Source organism: Bubalus kerabau, chromosome 4 (genome assembly GCF_029407905.1).
Source record: "Bubalus kerabau isolate K-KA32 ecotype Philippines breed swamp buffalo chromosome 4, PCC_UOA_SB_1v2, whole genome shotgun sequence".
NCBI lineage: Eukaryota > Metazoa > Chordata > Mammalia > Artiodactyla > Bovidae > Bubalus > Bubalus kerabau.
In genome coordinates, this window is record NC_073627.1 from 39054418 (window position 1) to 39078596 (window position 24179).

At 41.5% G+C, this 24179-nt stretch overlaps 1 protein-coding gene across 10 annotated transcripts in view; it reads right to left on the bottom strand.

The window, feature by feature from the left end:
* Positions 1 to 24179, bottom strand: part of KIAA0753 (KIAA0753 ortholog) — a 63110-nt gene that overhangs the window by 12125 nt on the left and 26806 nt on the right. For 8 of the 10 annotated variants that reach the window (XM_055576837.1, XM_055576827.1, XM_055576831.1 and 5 more), the window contains 8 exons: positions 18334 to 18569; positions 16313 to 16479; positions 14561 to 14680; positions 13405 to 13494; positions 10204 to 10282; positions 9065 to 9148; positions 5964 to 6149; positions 4110 to 4191 (listed from right to left, as the gene is read on the bottom strand). In XM_055576837.1, the coding sequence (XP_055432812.1) occupies positions 4110 to 4191; positions 5964 to 6149; positions 9065 to 9148; positions 10204 to 10282; positions 13405 to 13494; positions 14561 to 14680; positions 16313 to 16479; positions 18334 to 18569 (1044 nt within the window). The remainder of the gene's footprint in view (positions 1 to 4109; positions 4192 to 5963; positions 6150 to 9064; positions 9149 to 10203; positions 10283 to 13404; positions 13495 to 14560; positions 14681 to 16312; positions 16480 to 18333; positions 18570 to 24179) is intronic. The other 2 variants (XM_055576835.1, XM_055576836.1) reach the window with 2 other exon arrangements.

Below are 24179 nucleotides of genomic sequence, written 5' to 3' on the forward strand. Positions count from 1 at the left end.
TTATAAAACTATTACTGAAAATACAATCGATTTTCAATTGACTTTAGAAAAGACAGAATAAGAGATACAGATTTGACACTGCACAATTCACAAATCACTTTAAATTTGGTTTTTGTGATGCAATTAAACATACAATCAGAATAATTAGAGACAGAGGGTTCTTATGAGGATTTCATGATTCTGGATTTAAAGTATCCACAAATTTGTTTCAGTTGTTGGTGTTCTACAAAGCTCCTTTGAAATGCATACCTAGACTCCAGCAGAGTCCGAGATAGTGACTAATAATTTAAATTGTCCTTGAAAAAGAGAACACTGAGTCCTTGGTAAGGCTATCTTCTGCACGATGCAACCTGACTGTGGCCAATGGCTAAACCAACAGTAAAACAGTTGCCCTTCAGCACTCCCCTTTCCTCTGCTTCCAAACCGAAAGATGCCCACTAATTCACTAGGCAGTGATGAGAAGGCTCCTCCCTGGGTCATGCTCCTGCTAGGTGCAGCTGGGATACTACTTAATATGATAAACCTCTCTGGCTTATTTGGGAGATATAAAGACCCTCCCGGAGAAGGCAATAGCAACCCACTCCAGTACTCTTGCTTGGGAAATCTCATGGAGGGAGGAGCCTGGTGGGCTGCAGTCCATGGGTCGCGAAGAGTTGGACACGACTGAGCGACTTCACTTTCACTTTTCACTTTTGTGCACTGGAGAAGGAAATGGCAACCCACTCCAGTGTTCTCGCCTGGAGAGTCCCAGGGACGGGGGAGCCTGGTGGGCTGCCATCTATGGGGTCGCACAGAGTCGGACACGACTGACGCGACTTAGCAGCAGCAGCAGCAAAGACCCTCCACAAACATCTCTAACAGGGTAGGACACGGCAGAAGTCTATGGGAGTTCACAGGAAGAAGCGAACATAAGGCGGGCCTGGAAGAATGGTTCACCTGTCATGTGAGGACAAACACAGAAGCTAGAGTAGGGCTAGGGGAGAGAGAGAGAGAATGAGACGAACAAAGAATGAAGCTTGAAAAATTACCAGCACTGGGGCTTCCCTGGTGGCTCAGTGGTAAAGAATACACCTGCCAGTGTAGGAGACACAGGTTCGAACCCTGATCCGGGAAGATTCCACATACCGTGAAGCAACTAAGCCGGTACGCCACAACTACTGAGCCTGCGCTCTAGAGTCTGAGAACCTCAACCACTGAGTCCACACGCTGCAACTACCAAAGCCTGCATGCCCGAGAGCCCCGTGCTTCGCATCTAGAGAAGTCACCACGTAAGAGAAGTTTGCCCACAACCAGAGAGTGGCCCCTGCTTGCCACCCACGCAGCACCGAACAGCCAGCACAGCCACAGATAAATAAACAAACTATAAAATGGTACACCTTAAAAACAATTACCCAAACTGAAAGGAATGAATCTCTATTGTGTTTAGATGGCTCATTTTTCAGTCAAAATGTGACACAGAGAACGCTTTACCTACGACAATACCCAAAACTCATACTCTTTTAAAGAAGTGTATGTACACATGCTGCCATTATAAATCTTCTATACCCACAACTTCCTTTCCTTCTCTTAATACTCACAGTACCAAAAATCCTTGAGAGGTAATGTTTAACCACATTTTATTTTCCTTCTTTCGTTGAGTAAAGTAGTAACTGATAAGCAGGAGTCAAAGAGAACTTGAGCAACACACCCCAGCCCAAATTGCGACACTGGCCTAGCAACTGCAGCCAAAAGGTATATGTATGAATTTTTAAAAGTGGGAGAGAAAACTGAAAGTCTTTTCAACAAATGGTGTAAGAACAAATGAATATCCATTAGCAGAAGGAAAAATGAACCTCAACCTCTGCCTCAAACCAGAGGCAAGTTTTATTCAAGATGGATCACAGGCCTACACATTCAAGCTGAAACCATAAAGCTTCTAGACGAAAACAAGAGCTTCTCTTCTCAACTTGGGAACAGGCAAAGGTTTATGAGATCAAAGAAAGCAAAATCTATACAAGAAACATTGGATAGCTTAGACTTTATCAAAATTTAAAATGTTTCCTCATAACAAAACACATTTTAGAAAATACATACGTGAGCTACAGATTGGGGAAAACATTTGCAAACATTCACCCGAGTAGATTAGTGGCTGCTGGGAAAAGATGGGGGAGAATGAGAAGTGATTGCTAATGGAAGCTGGGATTCTTGTCAGGGTGATGAAAATGTTCTGGAATTAGACAGCAATGACATTTGCAACATTCTGTAAATATACTAAAAACGACTCGACTTTAAAAGGATGAATTTTATGGTATGTGAATTATATCTCAATAGAGCTGTTTTGAAAATAGTATATATATGGCAAAGAATTCACACCCAAATGCATGAAGAATTCCTATAACTCAAACATAAAAAGACAATCCAATTTTTTTTAATGTAAAAAAAAGACTTGGACACTCCATAAAGAAAGATATACAAATGACTAATAATTACCTGAAAATGTTCTAAACATCATTATTTACCAAAGAAATGAAATTAAAGCCACAAAGACATATTACTACAGGCCCACCAGAATGGTTATAATGAAAAAGACTTTGACAATTCAAATGTTGGCAAGGATCTCTAGCAATAGGAACTCAATGCAGGGAGTGTAAAATGGTACAGTCACTTTGGGGAAATGTTTGACTGTTTTTTATAAAGTTAGACATGTGCCTAGCCCATAAATCTGGCAAATCTACTCAGGTTTTTATCCAAGAGAAATGAAAACCTATGTCCATAAAAAGATTACACATGAATACACTCAGCAGATTTCTAATAGACCCAAATTAGAAACAAGCAAATGCAGATCTCCAGGTAAATGGCTAAACTAGATGTGGTCCCTGTGCACAAAGGAATACTGCTCAGCAATAAAAAGGAATGGACGCTGATACAAAGTGCGGCAGGCTGAACAGTGGCTCCCCAGGATGTCCAGATTCTGACGCCTGAAACCCGGGAATGTCTCTAATATAGCAGGAGGGACTTTAAGGATCCTGAGATGGGGAAAGTAACCTGGATCACTGGGATGGGCCCTAAAGGTAACCAACAAGTCACTGTAAGAGGCACGCAGAGGAAGATGTTACTCGGGAGGAGAAGGCAATGTGAAGGCAGAAGCAGTCTGGAGTAGTACAGCCACAAGCCAAGGAACGCAGGCAGCCTCAGAGGCTGGAAGAAGGCACCAGCCCTGCCAATCCCTTGCTTTTAGCCCTTTGAGACATTCAGACTTCGGACCTCCAGGAATTCATTTGAGAATAAATTTATTTTAAACCACTACAGTTGTGCTATAACTTGTTACTAACTTAAGCTTGTTACCCTAGCAACAGGAAATGAGCAATAGATAAATTATAAGACATCATGCTAAATGAAAGACAAAAGTTTAAATACGTGTATGATTCTACTTATATGAAATTCCAGAATAGGCAAAATTAATCTAAAGTTAAAAAGCACAGTGGTTGGCTGGGTAGGGGGACACTGACTGGGAAGGAGCACAGGGTGATGGAAGGAGTATGGGTAACAAAGATGCACCCATTTGTCAAAGCTTATCAAATAATACAGTTAAGATCTGCATATTTCATTAGATATAAATTTTATCTCAAAAGGAAAAAGAACCCTAAGTAAATATGAAGCTCCAGTTGCTGATACACAGGTTGAAATGTTTCGGGTATACTGATGTCTGCAACTTACTCTAAAATGCATCCAGAAATAACATGAATTGATGGGTGCTCATGTGTGCTCAGCCATCTCTGACTCTTTGCGACCCCATGGACTGTAGTCCACCTGGCTCCTCTGTCCATGGGATTTCCCAGGGAAGAATACTGAATGGGTTCCATGCCCTCCTCCAGGGGATGTTCCCAACCCAGGGTTCAAACCTGCGTCTCTTGTATCTCCTGCATTGGCACGTGGATTCTTTACCACTGAGCTACCTGGGAAGCCTGAGAGGCTAAGGAGATATATGATAAAGCAAATATAGCAAGATTTTAATTGTAGAATCTAGAAGATGTACATATGAGTATCCACTGTACAATTTTTTTCAACTTTTCTGTATGTGTGAAATTTTTCACAGTACAATGTAGAGGGAAAAGTGGGGGAACACTCACCATTTTTTTCTTCCTGCATCCAAAAATGAGGATCGGTATATACAATTTTATTATATCTTTGGCGAACTGTCTCCTGGTATTTCTTTAAAAAAAAAAAAAAAAAGATTAATTTATGCAGAAAAAAATTAGTTTCATTACAAACCAGAGACCAGGAAGGTTATAACAGTCCAGCAGACATTTGATACAGACACTTAGCCAGAAAAAAGGCACCTCCCAGGCCAGGAAGTGGTTAGCTCATGAGGGGAAGTGTAAAATAAAATGAGGCAATTAATCTATACTAATTAATCTAATCTGGACCAGCACTGCCCATTAGAATCTGAATTGATGATGGAAATGTTCTATTTTTGCCCTGTCCAATGTACTAGCCACTAACTATTGACCACTGGTAATGTAGTGATGTATTTAATTTTAACTGGTTTACATTAAATGGCCATGTGTGTAAATAGCCGTGTATGTAAACAGCCATGTGTGTGGCTACAGACTACCATTTGGGATACTTCAGGTCTAGACAGTTACCCCCAAGAAGGGGAAATCAGTTACGAGACTAGGATAAACTACACATTTTTAAATTGTCGAAAACCAACTAAATGTTGTCTTGCCTATGTTTTTGGTTTAGCAGCAAAGCCAAAATGAGATTTCATCCAGGTGGAGTTAAAATGAAAATTCTGAGCTAGGAGTCAGGGACCTGGATTCTCAGCCCCGCTCTGGTGGGAATTTTTGGGTAGCCTTGGCCACGTCACTCACTCCCTTACTGTGTCTAAATTTCCTCCTCAGAACCATCCAGGGCTTGGTCTGCATAATGTCTGAGGTCTAGAATTCTCTACGAGCATTCTAAAGCAGTGTCACAGGAATTAAGAAAGGTAAAGCTATCTGTGGTTTGCCAGGATCCAAGGGGAGGAGAGCAGAAGAGGCAACTGGGCAGCATTTATAAGCTGAGGGACAAAGACGTTGTTGGTCCCATTTGTAGGACTGGGCTCTGGCCCAGCGTTTTTGGTATCACACATCAATGATGAGTTATGTGTCAGGTAGTATACAGACACTTCATACCTCATTTTGTCCTTAAAAACACCCTCACTTAAAAAAGACACATGTACTCCAGTGTTCATTGCAGCACATAGCCAGGACATGGAAGCAACCCAGATGTCCATCCACAGATGAATGGATAAAGAAATTGTGGTGTTTATATATATACATATACACACACACAATGGAATATCACTCAGCCATAAAAAGGAATGAATTTAAGTCAGTTCTAGTGAGGGGGATGAACCTAAAGCCTGTTATACAGAGTGAAGTAAGTCAGAAAGAGAAAAACAAATATCATATATTAACACACATTTATATATTTATAGGGAATCTAGAAAAATGGTGCTGACAGGAATGGACACAGCAGGGGAAGGAGAGGGTGGGACAACTTGAAAGTAGTACTAACATATATACACTACCAAGTATAAAACAGACAGCCAGTGGGAAGCTGCTACACAACACAGGGAGCTCAACCCAGTGCTCCGTGATGACGAGAGGGGCGGGGTGGGGTGGGGGTGGGAGGGAGGTTCAGGAGGGAGAGGACAAATGTATACTTATGATTCACGTTGTTGTATGGCAGAAACCAACACAACACTGTAAACCAATTACCCTCCAATTAAAAAATAAATGAAAAAAAGTAAAACCACCCCACTTATCAGAAAGGGTAAGTGACTTTATGAAGGCTGCACACTTGGCTGACAATCGAGCTGGGACTTAAACTGAGGACCAGGTAACTCTGATGTTTTAAGCTACAGAACCATGAGGAGGAGCTGTGCTCAACAGAAGCCAGATGCCAGCAGCCAACCGGAGCTGGCACCTGCGACCTACTTCCATTTCCTCCATTCGGAGCATCATCGTCTCCAGGTACGGGCTGACCTTGCCGTCCCCTAAGGTGGCTAAGGCATCAGACTCCCAGATCTTAGTGTGAGTCATGGGCCAGTGCTCGTGAATGGTATTTTCCAAAAAACCATCCAGCTGATGAATGTCACTGGATTCGCCATCAACAGCCGTAGCCTGCGAAACAAGCAAAGGGGATGGAAAGGCAATATGAAGATAGCATGAGACTCATACACACCAACCGTGTGATGATACAACAGGCATTTCTACACTAAACCTAGCCTCTCCTAAGTCAGTAAACATTGACAGCAGGACATCAGGACAGTCAGGACAGTGTCTACCACAGTCATTTCAGTAGTTGCATCAACTGAGTAACACCATTAATGTCCATGAAAATTATTGTTACTACCTGTTTTGTCAGCTGGTAGAGCAAGTATCTGCCTTGTGCTAGACTCAGAAGAATGTTCAATACTGCACATGTCATGGGGCCTCCCTGGTAGCAAGGTTGGTAAAGAATCCACCTGCAATGCAGGAGACCCCGGTTCAATCCTGGGTCGGGAAGATCCCCTGGAGGAAGGCATGGCAACCCACTCCAGTATTCTTGCCTGGAGAATCCCCATGGACAGATAAGCCCGGTGGACTACAGCCCATGGGGTTGCAAAGAATCAAACACGACTGAGAGACTAAGCACAGCACAGCACCCCTAACCTGGAAGAGTTTCACCAGCCTTCTTGACTTTGTATGCTTTACATTGAAAAAGCACTTTACAGCTTACAAAACATTTTTATATGTGTTGTATTTCTGTTGATTCTAATATGTGTCTATAATCTGCTCTGAAAGAAACTTTTTAACAAAGAATGTCTGCTGGGGAAATGATCATATCAGCCTCTGGAAGGAGACATTTCTGGGACCCAATCCTGGTTCTGCCACTGATATGCCTCAAAGTGGGGGCAAGTATACTTAACCTCTCTGGGCCTCAATCCTCTGGTTTGTAATATAGAAACAATAACCCTACATTTCAGAGTTACAAGGATTATATGAGCACTTGTACACTGGAACACTTAAAAAACAGTGATTGGCACGAAGAATGGTTACCGCCATAGTAATTTTTAAAACCTTTTAACGGTTTACAGAAGAAAATACATTAATGACCAACAAAGAAATCTTTAACCTTGACCAAAGTTAAAGAAATAAAAATCAGCTAAATAGCCAGTACAATAAAATTAGCAAGAAATCTAGAGTTAACTAAACCAATAATGCAGGTCTAGTTAATTAAGATGTGTGTATCTGTTATTTTCATTCTTAAGAATCAAATATCAAGAATCCTGTGAGATAAGGAAGGACCCAATGAGCTGATATGAAAAAGATCACCAAAATAGAAAGAAGCTGGATACAGATGAGCATACGGTACCCACTGGTGGGGAGATTTTACATGATACTTTTCCTGATTGTTCGCCTTTTCAGCCAGGTACAGCTTTTAATTAAGGGAAAACCTTACACACTTTGGAAAAATGTATTTCACGCGCAAGTTCAGTTAATGACAATAGCAGCAGCAGGAGACAAATATGCCACGATGGCACCCTCCCAAAATCTATTTCCTGACACCAGGGATCATCCTGTCTGCAAGCAAATCTACTGAGAGCCAGAGCTGATTTGCAAAGTGCAGCAAACGTCCCCTCCCTTTGAGAAATGAGAATTCTGGGTATCTGGGATCAAGGTCCCACAGCTCTTTTATAAGTTAACACAGCAAAATATCTCTTTTTTAACTTCATCATGCCAACTTCAACACGTTTGCTTCTATTCAGTTATTTATAAACACTGACCCTCAATGGTGCTGCCAGGGAAACTCTTGTATGGTGATGCTAAAGTTTAACAGCAGCTGAGAATGGTAAATACTGGACAGAGTTACTTTTCCTTTTTAAGAAATTGTATTAAGGCCCATTTAATGCCTACATCATGGTTCTCATGTACAAAGCTGATCATTTCTACTAATACTCAAACATGCCTACTTCACTGACAGCACTTATGACCACTTCATTTCTCTTTCCTATGAAAATACCGCATGAATTGCCTCCCTCATTACTCTTGCAGGGAAAAAGGCATCACTGGTGGCGCTGCGGTACCAAAGACACAGCCATCGCGCACTCGGTCTATAAGAGCCATATGCAGGGTTTCAGCTTCCAGTCTCAGCCGCCTCACCTTGCATGATGTTCTGTCATAAAATACTGGCACAATAAAATTACAACCGCAAAAATTACAAAAATATGCCAAAGCTAAACTATTGCGTAATAATTAGAACTGGGATATATCCTTGGAATCTACCATCTTCCTGTTCCTCAGGTCGTTGGCTGCTGCAGCTGCATTCCAATTTCCTTCTCACTCTGAGCCCGTCACCCTTGCTCAGCCCTTCACTTGCTCTGAACACAGAAAGCAGTAACTTCTCTCCGCCCTCCACAAACAGCCGCCAGAGGCAGCCTGCACCTTCCTGTCCCTACGCCGAGGTGGAAAGGCAGGGAGGGCAACATTCCCACAAATGGTGAACACACATCCAGAGGAAGAGCACAGGGGCGGACTACCACATGCTATGCTTTAATTTTTCTCAAACGTTATCATTTGTTCCTGGGCCACCTTTGGTCTCTGCCAGGCCAGATACTGGTCATTACTAGGCACTCAAAACATGCTTGCCTAACAATACATATTAGGCCCTCAGTAAAGGAAATTAGGCCAGTAATGAGCAAAAGTAGGCTGAACAAGAGGAAATGAGGGCAGTCATTGTTCTGCTGCGGGCCATCAACATTCAGGCTCATGCAGTCTACCCACACTCTGTCACTGGGAGGAAAGGAAAGAGCCGCTGACAAAAACCTGTGGCTCGAGAGCTTTCTGTGAGCTGTTCACAAGGCTCATCGAAGTCATAATGCTAAAGATACACTGTAAGCATTAACATGCCAGATGGGAAAAACGACCTCCACCCTCCAGAGTCGGACAGTCTAGTGTCTGCAGGGTCATCTATGTATCATTATTCCTTATACCCGAGGATATTATCACGTAATAATCCCTGTGTCAGTCCAGAACGCCAGCCCCACCACACGCACCTCCTCTGCAGGCTGGGCTGTTGTTGCGATTTCTGATGGCTGATCCTTCAAATGAGTATCTACTTCCAGAGAAGAATTGACTCTCTATTAAAACAGACAAGCACACTCATGAATTATGAAAATTTACAACCCATATTAGTACAAATGAATTCTGCTCCCAGAATAACTTCTGTGTGGAACTGTTCATCAGTTTTAGCTATATTAGGCTTTCTGTGGAAATTTAAGCACTCTGTCTTCATGAAAATAAATGCCATGTGCTGGTCTTGGCTTTCTGCCCCTGTTCTTCCCTCAATTTTGAAACTGTTATCAGAGTAGCTGTGTGTTTTTGTGCAATTATTCAACTTCTCTGTTCCAGTTTCCTCACTGACAAAATAAGGAGGTTGGATGGTTTGGCCTCTATGAACCCTCCCAGTTCTATACTTCTGAGATTTTCATTGACTCTAAAAATGATTTAACATGTCTCAGACCAAGAGAGAGAGTAAGTTCAGTGCCCTATTCAGAGACCCAGAATGTTGTTCACTCCATTTAAGATTCTAGTGCTCTTCCATGGCTTCATCTAATCACACGAACAAGAGCGTTCCTATTTATAGGATGGATTTACAGGGTCTGGCCATAGCATTCAGCTCACTGCTCAGAGGAAGATGGCAAAACCTACTGCTGATGCTCTATACAATTTCATCTCGAAAAAAGCACTAATTTGTGCACAGAAGCTGTCCTAACATTTCTCTCCTCTGGAAAAAATACAGCAAATCATTCCAGATCACTGAGGTGGAAAAGCACAAAATTAAGAGTGGAAGCAGTGAACTGAACACTAATGCCAATAATAGCTTTATTTGATTAGGAACATAAATTGCAATCGAAATTCATTCCCTAAATGAAAATCTCACCTTTCGCAAAAGTGGTACTTTCTCTCTCCTCCCCGTCTTGAACCCTCATCCACAAAGGAAGACACATCAGTAGTGTGGGTGCCCGAAAGGGGCCCTGGCAGCACTGTGCCCACACCACGACACACAAGCAGCAGTGCAGCTGCTGACTGCCAGACAGACACACAGCCCTGCAAAGGGTCAGCATGACCTCTGGGGCAACACTTTTTATTTGAGAGCTTCCAAAAGGCAAGCATATGGGATGAACTAGATTACCTGGGCCTTGGCCAGGAGAGGCTTCAAACGCTCCAGAACTGCCTTCTCTACCTTGTCTGCTAACTGGGTGGTGGAAACACTATTTAGAAATAAAATTGCAAATTAAAATCAAAAGCAAGAAAATATCCTATTGTGCATATTTATTTACCACCCCAGGTGAAGGGAAATCGAATGATTATAAAACCACAGTGCTGTTCTAATTTTCATACAAGATCCCAGGGGATCTTGTTAAACGTAGACTCTGATGCGGCTGGCCTGAGGGAGGCCTGAGAGTCCGTGTTTCCAACAGGCTCTCAGGTGATGTGATACTGCTGGTCCTGACCCCAACTTTGAGCACAAAGGCTGAGATAACATCTGAAGAAGTATATCAGGCTCTGAGTCCATTTTGAAAGAATAATGGCTGCCTCAAAACGACTAAAGAGGGCACAAGACTCAACAAATGAAACTAATTTTGTTCCCTCCCAAACTCCACAATAACAGAATCAGACATAAACTCACAATGACAAGGCGCGGGAAATGGTGCTAGAAACTCAAGGACAAAAGTGGTAAGTAACTTACCAACCTGAGAAGGCTGCATTCTAGGGTTGTAATGGGGAAAGCCGAGGACTCACACAATTTGCACTGCTGACTTAAGAGGCTCAAGACTGGGAGCACCAGGTACCTCGAGGCCTAGGGGTAACCTGGGAGGAGGTGGCTTAACTATAAAAGAGTCAGATGATGTTTGAGAAGTTAGGGTCCTAGGTCCCTTCCCTCCTTCACACACTGGACCACGGCCTCTCCACAGCTCTGAGGGAAGATGGGTTGGTTGCTCATTCTCGGGAGGGGCCTCCTGAGATGCAACTGCATCGAGACTGTAGGTGCCCTACTGAGAAGAGGGATGCATGGATGCAAGCTGAATGCCGAGGGGTAAGACTCACAGCCTCCTGACCATCTCAGCTCCAAGGACACACAGGTCCTCACTCTCTAGGCAGCAGATCAAAAGACTCATCTCTGGAGAGCATGGCGTACCCCAAAGGAAAGACCTAAAGACCTGCATGACGGTCCTTAACCAACAGATCACCCAGAGGACCCTAGTGTAGAGCTCAAGGTCAATAATCCTTTCATCGGATGGTGCTTAGACTAGCCAGATATCCACAAGGAAAACAATCAACCCTGATAAGCATTTCATCTCACACACAGAAATTAATTAAAAATGGGATCACAGATATAAAAAATAAACTGAAACTAACAGCATTTTAGAAGAAAATATAGAATATCCTTGAAACTTCAGCACTGGTCATGATTACTTAGTTCATAAAAAAGATTTAACTGTAAAATGAAAAAACTGCTAAGCTGATCTTAATCAAAATTTGAAACTTCTCATGTTCAAAAGATCCCATTAAGAAAATACATAGGCAAGCCACAGGACTGGGAGAAAATATTTGCTGCACATATTGTGAAAGAGGCCTCAAATCCAGAACATATTTTTTGAAACTCCTAAAAATCAGTAATTATAAAAATAAAAAGTGGACAAAAAACTTGAATAAACACATCACAGTAAGCACTATCAAGTGTTCACCATCATTAGACTTCAAGGAAATGCAAAGTAAAATCCCAGCGAGATACCACCACGCTGTCACCAAAATAACTGAAATTTTAAAAATTGGACATTACCACATGTCAGCTGGGATGCAGAAAAACTAGAAGGGAACTCCTATACTAACAATGGAAAACAACCCAGAGGTTAATTCACAAAAGGATGTATAAACAGACTATGGAGGTGTGTATGTGAACAGTCATACGATGGAATACTTCTTGGTAACAAAATGGAAAACTACACAAGGCAGCCCACTGTCCCCCTGCCCAGGCCTCTTCCAGAGGCCCACTGCACCTGCTTCATCTCCAGATGCCCCAAATGTGGTAAGCCCTACATTTGCCAGGACTCATTCATGATCTATAAACTTCCCGGATGGGCACCTAAAAACTCCCAGGAAGTTTAGGAAGGACCCTGCACAGCCTGCTCTCCCTGGGAATCCTCATCTAATCCCAGCAGCACACTGCTTTCCAGGTTTGGGCCTGCTTCTCAGCTGTCCAGATGAAACAACGTGCCGTGAGGGACACACACAAGGGTAACAGATTTATGAATACAAGAAATGAAAAGATGAAGACAGGAATCAGGACAGTGGTGAGCTCTGGGGAGAAAGAAGGAGATGCAACTGAGGAGGGACCCACAGGGAGTTTGAGAGTAGGGGTGCTGACCTATCTCTTGGTTGGGGGGTGGTAGTAGTTCACAACACTCACCCTCTAACGAAAGGGCCACAGCCCTTCTAACCTGGGAGTGGACGCTCTCTCATGACTGGTGATAGAATGCACAGCTGTATCAATGAGGATTCTGTTCACGTGACTTCAGGGTGACTCTATGAGCGCGAGACAGATGAGCCAACTGCAGCAGTAACAACTAAGCCTGCTCATGAACTTCTTCGTGCCTGGATTTAGGTGGTGACACTCTTGGGGGCAAATGGGAAAAACAACCTCACTCGAAAACCTTAGGCTGTGCTCAAGCTAACATGTGAAGCAGAAGTATCCTAGCAGACTGCACATGTACGCCCCACCTGGCCAAGAGACAAGCATCTCCAACGGGAACACAAACAGACATAACACTGATCTTTCAGATAAAACTCCCCCTAAACTGTAGATATCATTCAAACGGCACACAGAAGAAATACTTCCTAGAAAAAATACTGTGCAAATACACGCAGGCATGCAGACACTCATTCATTCATTCATTTGGTGAGGTCAGGCCCACACAGTCCAGGATGGTGGTGAAACTGTCTGGACCAATTTAAGAATAGGCAAGCATGCACCATCCTTCAGAAGCAAACACATATCTTAGTTTCTGACAACTATCTCTTTCTTCCGTTTTCAGCTCATTCAATTCCTTTGTTCTTCTGGAAGTTTCAGCATCAAGTCAATGGAGCCTAAAGGATACTATCACAGAGACATCCCAACTCTCCTCAAACCAGCCAGGACTCCCAGGGACTCCCGTCTGAGCTCCGCTGTTGGCTTCTCAGGTGACTTCAAAGAACTTTAAGCAGTCTGACGGACAATAGACATGAAAAGTGTGACAACACCAAAAAACAATCCCAACAAGTTGTAAAAATAGCTAGATGATATAAAATAGGCCTGCTGTGTTTTTCTCTACCTCAGAAAACAGACAGTTACCTCTGTTTTTGCATTTTGTCCATTTGTTCGGCTTTTAATTCTTCTAATTCCTTCAATCTTTTGGAAGTTTCAGCATCTAGCCAAGCGAGTCTAGCAGAGAATACAAAAGTCAGGCCAATTCTGCCTCAACCTGCAGGTGTCATTACCGCATCAACAGACCAGGAGTCAGGACCCCACAGAGCGCCCATCTCGGCTCCATCAAAGACTCAGGAGGTAACTCAGTCTCTGGGCCAGTGAAGCTCTCAATGTAATGTTGCATGTAAAAAGACATTTACCCGCAAGAGCATTCCTGGTTAGCATGCAGTGCCACAAAAACCTGGCCACAAATATTCTCAAGAAAACTAGCCTTCGTTGCAATTAGAACTTCTTGCTCAGCTGTAAAACAAAGCTGCTGCTCTATCTTCCAGCTCAAAGAAATGGGCTCCCAGGAGAGCCCTCAAGGCAGAGTGAAGTCAAATAAACACAGAAAGGAAAAGCGAGCTCCTAACAACCTTATTGTATGTGTTAGGGCTTGATGCTTCCAGCCCAGGATAGTGAACAGTATCAAATTATCTAATGGTCCACTTTCACTCTGGCTTCCCCGTAACTGCAAGAACAATTCCAGCCCAATGAATGCAGGCAACCTGTTTTCACTGCTCTCCTGTCATGGAATGGCCTCACCTCATCACCCCCTATTTAAAGCCTATTCTTCAAGTCCTAATTGATTTTCCATCTCCCCCCAGGAAGCCCAGATCTCTGCAGAGGTGTCCTGTCCGCCTTCTGAACTCTCTCAGCATTTAACACTTCAGGTCTCAGGGGACATACACACCTTTCTATCTTATAGTCAGTAACATGTCCTCCCTGTTGACTATAAATAAGCAGGGGCTGGGAGTCTGTCCTTTGTGCCCACCCCCTTGACCCCTGCAAAGGTCTCCAAAGAGCTCACAACTGTACCAAAACAAGCAACTGGTAGACAACTGAAATGCAAGTAATTTTTGAATGAATTAGGCAAGGAATAAAAGAGGGGCTCACTGTCTAAGCTGCATAATTTGACAGGAAAGTTTAGTAATTTCCATTTTAAACAACCAATGTTATACATGGGCAAGAGGAGAGCTCGCTTTAGAATTCCATTTGAAAGGGGGCCCATTTCAAAGATCTGACAAACGCCAGCACAAACCTCACTGCTTCGTGTTCAACAGCACCTCTCAACCGACTGTCCTCTTGCGTATCTTCCTGCTGGAGAGACTGTTCTTTGGTGGTATCTTTGGGGCTGGATTTCGCCTTGAGCCAGGCGGCACTGCAAAACAAGGAAAACTTACACCTTTGTAACCATTCCCTCCACACCTGATGACTCATAAAAGGTGCCAGCTCAGAAAAGACAAGAGTGTCAGAGTACTGGTGATCTACGGGGGGCTCTACACTGGAAGCTGAATGTGAAGCAGAGTGACAGCATCCAGAATTCAGGTTCGGTGTCAAAGAGAAGGTCCTTTTTGCTTCACAGAAGTAATCACTATTTTAAATGAAAAAACAACTGTCAATTACAGAATAATGGGTGAAATTCAACAAAACCCTGTTCTAATATACAGATTTGGGTCACAAATTATATTTCACATTACACAGCAACTCTGTGCCTTTTATCAGGTTTAATACAGCACTTTGAACCCAAAAGCCTTCCCCCTTACCTCCCCTATCTACCACATGTACACTCTAGAGACAGTGCATTGTATATTTGGTTTGCAATATAAACTCCAACCAACTTCTGTTTTCATGAGCTTACCAATGAATTCACATCTCTACACTAGTACATACATAAAAACAGAGAATTAAGAGCACAGAAATAAAGCAAAGAAGCACATATATTATGAAATCAGAAGACCTGATTTTAGTCCTGCTATATAAGCAAGGCATTAGATTCTCTGGACAGTTTCTTCATCTTTAAAGTGAAAGCTGATGAATAAGCATAACCGTCCACTGAGAATCACTCAGCCCTCAGGGGACCCCATCCCACCAAGCTTCTCACCACATCTCCTGCGGGCCTCTTAGAAGTGGGACCCTTCATGTCACCTACCTTCTCGCTCGCTCTCCTCCTCATGTGACTGCTTGTGCCTGCCTTCCTGTGACTTTCCTAGCTCCTGGTCCTTTCCACTGTGCTTCTGAGAACCACTGTCCATGGTACACGAGCTCCCATTTTTAACCACTTCCCTGAAGACTGTAATTTCTGCCTCACTGGACTCTGTGCCCCAGAGGGACAATGCCTTTTCCCCACCTCTGCAGAAGATTGGGCTCTCATTCTCTATGTGCTGTGAGTAAGGGTGCTGCTGCTGCTGCTAAGTTGCTTCATGGCCCCATGGACTGCAGCCTACCAGGCTCCTCTGTCCATGGGATTTTTCAGACGAGAGTACTAGAGTGGGTTGCCACTGCCTTCTCCTGAGTAAGGGTGACAAGGCAGTAATGTCAGCTCTATCCTAACTGTCCTCTGCGTCAGGACAGCATCTATGAGGTTTGTACGGTTTTATAATTCATGTTGTCTTGACTTGGACTAGGAATTATTTTTAAGCATTCATTCAGCAAAGATTTACTAAATGCCTACTAAGATTGACTACATCAGGCACTGTACATTCAGATATAAGGCACAGTTCCCATTCTCAAGTAACCAGGATCCACTGGGTGTAGAGGCGAGTGAAGAGCAGCCCTCGAAGTCCACAGGGTACTGGAGTGACCTGTGGGAGTTACTCTACCCACAGTCAGGTAGGAAAAAGGACCCAATGGGGCTTCCAGTCAAAAACATTTCATGTATTACCCATCCAAATAAGCTTTTTTCTGTAAAAGGGACTAAGGCCACTGCTTCACTTGCTCTAAGCAATAGGTCACCGTTGATCTGTGGAGGAAAAGTAAAATCACATACCTGAATGCCTGAATTTTTACATACCATTTAGGAGAGGCTGGTGGGGATGTGGGGTTTGGAGGTATCCAAGGAGCCCTGCTGTCTTTCACAGGCTGTTGGTTCATTTTTAATCTGGAGGAGACTGTTGTCCTTTGCAACCTGCTTTTGCTGTAAGAGGGGATTAGTCTACTTTTTTCAGCTTTGTGGAGTCCCTGCAAGAGATAAATATGAATTATAAAGCCAAATGGATAGCAAAGAAACTGGTTTTAACCTCAGGCTTACTGAAGGTTCAAATGTCCCTATGCTGTTCATGCATTCATTCAGCAAAAACTTAAGTGGAAAGCACTGTGGCAGAAATTTGGGGACAGCACAGATTACACTAAAACAACCCTGGTTGTGGGGAGAGGGGCACACACGTAAAACTGAATCCCTGGCTTGGCCATCTTTATATATATATATATATATATATATAAAGAAATATATATTTATATATTTAATATAATTTATATTTAAATATATAAAGTATATAAAAATGTATAATATATAATATATAAATTTATAATATAATAAATATATAAAAATATATAATATAAATATATAAATTATATATATTATATATTATAATATATAAATATATGAATTTTATATAAATATAAAATATATAAATATACATAATATATATATTTATAAATATATATTTGTATATTTAATATAAATATATTTATATCAAATATATTTAAATATAAATATATTAAATATAAATTAAATATTTATATATTTAATATATAAATGTGTATATATATATATATAAAAATAAAGAAATATATATTTCTTCCTAACTAAGCAAAAGAGGTAAATTGTAAAACATTCCTAACTAAGCAAAAGAGGTAAATTGTAAAACATTCTTGGTTAAAACACATCTCTCAGTCTTGAGGTTTCCTATCTGTAAAATGGGAGATAATGTCTTCACAAATTTCTAGAAGATTAAAAGAGCTAATAGAGGAGGAGTATGATGAAGGCAGGAGAAGGCAATGGCACCCCACTCCAGTACTCTTGCCTGGAAAATCCCATGGATGGAGGAGCCTGGTAGGCTGCAGTCCATGAGGTTGCTAAGAGTCGGACATGACTAAGCGACTTCACTTTGACTTTACACTTTCATGCACTGGAGAAGGAAATGGCAACCCACTCCAGTATTCTTGCCTGGAGAATCCCAGGGATGTGGGAGCCTGGTGGGCTTCTGTCTATGGGGTCGCACAGAGTCGGACACGACTGAAGCGACTTAGCAGCAGCAGCATGATGAAGGCAGGAAGGTATATGCCACCTAAACAGAACAACTACCATAAAATGCTATAGAGAACAAGGCTGTTTTGGAGAAATATTCCAGGCTGAATTTGTATAAGCTCAACCCTGACTGCCCAATGATCTCCCTTGAGAGTCTGTTTGAAAAGGAATAAAGACTTGATCTTAATCCATGATTTATGAGTAACAGGTGATTATGTTACAGAAGCCTATGGAGAAGCCATCAAATTGGAGTAACCACGTTAAGCATATTCAGACTAGGAGGTGGTCTTCTAGCCAGTTCTCCACTGGTAGGGCCTAAAGTTAAATTTTAGATAGACGCTTAAGAACATAATGTACTTTGAAGCCAGCTGACTCCCAAAGCCATGTTAGAAAGTACACACCCTAAGATGCCTTTCAATATCAAGTGATATATTATGTATCAATATTTAGCAGAAAATCTTCATCTTAAACCTTCAAATTTCATACTTCCAAATCAGAAGCAGAAAAAAACTGCATTTGAAAATAGCCTGCCCAATGAAGACCATGGTATCAAATCAGAAAGGCTCTTACTAAACCTGGACAAGAAAGAATGCCCTGTCCTTAGTAACAATACTAAAACTTGTTTTTTGTTTATAAGCTATGTCAGCTTAGACAGCTGGGCTTAAGGGCTCTGGCATTCAAATGCCCAAGAACTCAAATCCTGGCTCCACCACTTACCAGCCTGTGTGACCTTGGACAATGTCAGATTAATACAAATGGGCCAAAAGAAAGGAGTGATTTCATACTTGCTGTGGTCTTGCTGGTGCCAAAGTATCTTTCTTCCTAGACGGTGGCACGTTCTCAGTCACAAGCTTCTTCCTCCCTGCTTTTATTTTTGCCAGGGCTAATGCCTCTTCTTTGAAGCCTGCATTTTGGTCGAGGATAGATGGAGCGTCTTCCTGAAGGATATCCGCCTCTAATCCATCAAGCTCCTTTTCCAGCCTCTGGGTCACTGGAAGCTCTGTGTCAGGTTGATACTTATCTACATGGAGATTTCAGAAGGACAAGCGGAAGGAAATGCTATTCAAATCAAGTGAGCATGATTGTCCAGAGGCAGATAAGCTCACGACACCCTGTTAAAAGCTGAAGTGTCTTGCTGTCAAGAGTTGCTTCTGATGCTATGACTCCTACTGCAGTTCTATGGCAGAAACCTAAGTATCATGGGTGACTCCTAAATCTCACCTCCCACGTTTACTTACTCACTGGCCCCTCAAACCCTAATTCTACCAGTAAAATACCTCTTGCCCTTTTCTTCCCTCCTGCCACTCCCTAAGGTCAGGCTTGCAGTAAGTATCTTGTGACTGCCACGGCAGCATCTTCTAGCAGACCCCTTCTTTCTCTTCAATCACACCTTCTCCCAACTCCCATCATTATGTTTTTAATGTAAATAGTTAAGTATCACTTCTCAAAGCCTTCGATGGCTCCAAATTTGATACAGAATAAAGTCTGAAATCCATACATGACATACAACCTGCAATGGGAAAGAAAGTAAAACTGTATTTGAAGATGAGATATTTTGTATATAGAAACAATCCAAAGAGAATCTACAGATAGGCAATTACAACTAAGAATAGAGTTCAGCAATGTTTCTGGATAGAAGAAGAAAAATAAACAAAATTCAGTATCATTTGCAGATACCAAAATAACTAATTAGAGAAAATATAAGAGAAAAAGTACCCCATTAACAATAGCAACTAAACTATAAGGCACTAAAGAAGAAATCTTAGGCAAGATGTATAAGACTTTTTACCAAACAAAAAAGTTTAAAGGTATTTTTGAAGGACAAGAAAGAAAGTCTGGATCAATTCTTTTCATGAATGAAAAAAATACTGTAAAGCATCAATTCTCCCCATAGTGATCCTCAATTTCAAATGCAAGTTCAATTAAAATCTCAACAGATTTCTTTTTTGTGGATGTAAAATTTTAATGCTAAAATTCTTACAAAGTGTAAAATCCCAAGACAGCCCAACTAATTCTGAAGAACAACAAAGTGAGGAGTAGGGCAGGGGTGGGAGTCTTATTTTCCCAGGGAAGTGTTCGTGATAAAGCTGTAATAATTAAGGCAGTGTGGGAGTGAGGCAGGGACAGGCAGAAACCGATGAAGCGGGACGGGTGTGACAAAGGCAGCATGACAGATCGGTGAGTGTGAGCTGCAGCTCAATAAATAACGCTGAGATCACTAGTATCCGTAGGTAACTAAGGAAAGATCCAAGGGTTCCGTGTGAGAACCCTCACCCTCACACGGAACGCTTACATTCTAAATGTAAAGAAGACCTAAATGCAAAAGCAAAACTTTTAAAGCTTTTACAAGCAAGTATGAGAATATGATTATGACATCAGGGCAGAAAATGCTTTCTTAAAGCCCAATATAATGTTAACATATGTAAACTTAATTACACTAAATTGCACCTTGCTTTTGACAAAGACACCAAAAAAGTCCAGAGAAGCCAGAGTCTGAAAGTCGATTTCTGTAAGGTATATAATTAATATAGGCTTAATATCCAGAATAGATAAAGAACAACTATGAATCTATAAGAAAACAAACAATGCAATAGGGAAACAGGCAAAGGACAGAAAATGGCAGAGAGAAAATCTAAACTGTCAATAAAAACATGAAAAGATGAGCACCAGCAATCAGAAAAATAGAAATTAAAGCAATGAGGTACTGTTTCAAATTCATGAGATTGGGAGGAAAATTTTTAATGTGACAATACCAAGTATAAACAAAGATGCAGAAAAACAAGTACTCTCATAGCTATTAGTGCAGGAGTGAACTGGCGCAGCGACCAGAAGATTCGCCCACACGGTCGCCCAGAAGCTTCACTCCTAGGAACATCCTCAGCCTTGAGGGACCCTCATGCGTACACAGGAAGACATGAGACAGACAATCACTTCATCAACATTTATAATAGCAAAAAATCAGACACAACCCAAAGGTCCATCAGTTTTACTACATTTAGACTACTTTTAACAGCAGTAGGCTAAAGGCCAGGTTCCCCTTGCATCACTCTTTTAATCTGGTACTTTTCAAGGCCATGGAGGTTACACAGTAAGGATACATAAACTGAAAGGAAAGAATGCTTAGAACAAATCCTAGTCTAAAATTTAATTATTAACCCTCAGGTTTACATATAGCAAGGTAACTCTGACCTCTAGGTCCCGATGCCTTTCCAGTAATGATCTGTATAAACCAACTGCAAATGTAGTACAAGCTCCAGGGGCAGCTGAGCTTGAGGACATTGCTGGTGGTGGGGAGGGATTGTCCTTACGTCTGACAAGTTGTGCTAATGCAACCCACCACTTCAAGAACATTCCAGCAGCTGCTAAAGAAACGCATCAGTTACAGAAATCACAAGACCAAATCAGGCTCACACACTTAATTCAAATGAAAATGGCAAAGATGTGATTTCCCACCTAACTGGCTCCCTATGACTTTTAGGGGCAGGAGGTCAGAATGGAGGAATTAGGTAGAGCGACATCTAAAACAGAAACAGACACCACAACCTTCTGAAATCCAGTTCATAAAGACAAGAAAAAAAAAATAATAATAATACAAATAAATAAAAACAAGAGGACCACCACAACCTTCGCCATAAGCAACTGTACCAAATTTGCCAAGTGGCTAAGCATAATCACACCTCAATTTGTAATGATGATAACAACAATGATTTTATCATCATCTCTTACATCTGTACATCTCTTCAGTTTCTAACATCCTTCACATTCACATTTGAGGCTCACCGTGACACAAAGCAGGCGGGGCAATGATTAACTTTTCAGATGAGGAAATGACAGTCAAGTGTTTTACTCAAGGTCAAGGACAGCAAGCAACAGAGTCACATCTTCTGACCCCCAGTCCAGGGTGAGGCCCATTCATTCTGCCGTCAGAAACTGCAGCGCTGTTCCAGACAACTGAAGCTTACGTACTTCTGGATGAAATACCTAATTTGCTACTTTGAACAACTCAGTCAGTCACATAGGATAAGGACCATCAGCATACCTGAGAGAGATTGCAGGTTCGATTCCAGACCACCACAATAAAGCAAATATCATGATAAAGTGAGTCACTCAAGTGTTTTGGTTTCCCAGTGCATACAAATGTATGCTTATATAGTATGTAGTCTAGTAAGTGTGCAATAGTGCTGTGTCTTGAAAAAATGTACACACCTTAATTAAAAAATACTTTATCACTCAAAAATGCTAACCATCACCTGACAACACAGGGTTGCCCCAAACCTTCAACTTGTAAAAACCACGGTATCTGCAAAGTGCAATAAAGTGCAGCACAATAATGTGAAGTATGCCTGTATCAGCCGCATTCACAGATACAAAAACGAAGGTTCGGAGAGACGAAATCACCCACCCAGGATCACAAACGGGCCGAGATGGGACCAGAGGGAGTCTTTTTGGTCCCCGTCTTCCCCACAGTGGTCTGTCTTCCTGCTTTCCCTCACTGGCACCTGTGGTGAGTTTTAAATGAACAGGTTTCCCAACTTTTCTCTCTGAAGCTGGTCCCCGCCTGTTGGTGCACTACACGGTTACGGGTCCCTCTCATCTTTCAACTCATTTGGGAAACACGTCTCTGTGGGCAGGCCTGGAAAGTTCTCTACATTTCCTCCAGAGCATCGTAAACGAGCCCCTAACACCCAGAACTGAAGTTACCATGATCTGTTGCTCAAAGGCCTTTTCTTGTTCTACCACACCCTCTTCACAGCTGGTTGTTTAAGTGCCTAATTACTGCCGGGCGCTGGGCTCCCACAGAGGATACAGCATCCAATAAGCATCACACCCATACTGAGCAGAAGGCGGCCCCTGGGTAGAAGGAATGGTGGCAGCATTGGTTCTACCTGCCTACCAATGAAGGGAACAGAATGCCACGTTAGAGCAAGTAAATACCTAACAGCAACTAAGGAGGTTAGGTTTTGTTATATTCAAGAGACAGGCAGGACATTATACTATGGAGGTGCCACAGAATTAGTGACAAATTGAGAAACTGAACTGATTTATAACTTCAGATCAGGAGAGGAAACCAAATGAAACAAGAACTCGATTAACATAGTAAATTACAATACAGAAAAAGAAGTGACAGATCAAAAATAAAAAGGGAGAAAGAAGTCCAAATGTGCCACTAATCTCAGTAAATGTCAGTAGGTTAAATATAGAACTCTACAACAGGGTGAAAAACACTGACAATGAAGAATTTACAACAAACATTCTTAAAAGAGCAAAGACGGACTGTACATAAAGGGATGTGAAATGTTATTCTAGGTAAATGCCAAATAAGTTGGGTAGATGAAACAATATTTGTATCAAACAAAACAGAACCCAAAGTGAATGACATTAGAAAGACAAATATTTAATAATAATATATAAAATCCACCAAAAAAGATTTATCAGTAAGGAACGCTTATGCATCTAATAGCACAACTTCAAAATGTACTAAACAAAAATGAATACAAATACAATGAGAAATTTTAAAAGTCTTCAAAGACTTTAACATACCTTTATATCAGTCGTCTAAAGATCAAGTAAATAAAACCAGAAAACTAGAGAAAAAAAATAATAAAAGAAATAAAGATTGGAAAGGAGGACATAAACCAATGGTTACATTTATAGATGACATGACTATATACATTGCAAAACACAAATAATCTGCAGATAAATTACAGAAATAAATTAGCAAGGTTGCTAGATACAAGATCAACACACAAAATCAACTATGTGTATACCCATAATACACGCTAGAAATTAAATTTTTAAAAAGACATCCTTTACTAGAGCGCTGGAAATAGCAATAATTCTAACTAAAGATGAACACACACACACATTGTAAGTTACTAGGAGTATTTAAAAACAACTTAAATGAATAGAGGGACATATACCCTGCCTGTGGATTGGGAAATATAATTTTGTAAAGATACCAATTCCCCACCAAAATTTCAATAGGTTGTTTGTTGGGAGTGTTGAGAGAGAGAGGGCAGGGAAGCAACAAATTCTGATCCTAAAATTTCTATGGAAATACTGAGGGTCACTGGTGACAAAAGCTGACTTAGAATAATTAAGATAGTATACACTAGCCTAAGAACCTACAATTAGATCAATGGAAGAGAACAGAGGACCCAGGAAGTGACCCCTACACATGTGGACACTTAACTTATGACAAAAGTGACATCGCCACTGTGGGAAATAGGATAATATTTTCAATGAAGAGTGCGACCTCAAGTAGATATCCACCTGGAAGAAAATGAACCTTTTCTAGAAAATAATATAGGAAAATGTTTCCTTAACTATAGCAAAGGGAAAAGCTTTTTTTTCCCCTAGTAAGTAATTCTTTATTTTTTTCCCCGACCAGGGCATTATTGTTGTTTACTCGCTAAATCATGTCTGACTCTTCGCGACCCCATGGACTGCAGCCCGCCAGGCTCCTCTGTCCATGGGATTCCCCAGGCAAGAGTACTGGAGTGCGCTGCTATTTCCGTTTCCAGGAAAAGCCTCTTAAACAAGATCCAAAAACAATCTTACAAAAAAAAAAAAACAAACACCCTATATAGTAAAAGATTGCTACATTGGAATTCAGTGAAATTAAGAATTC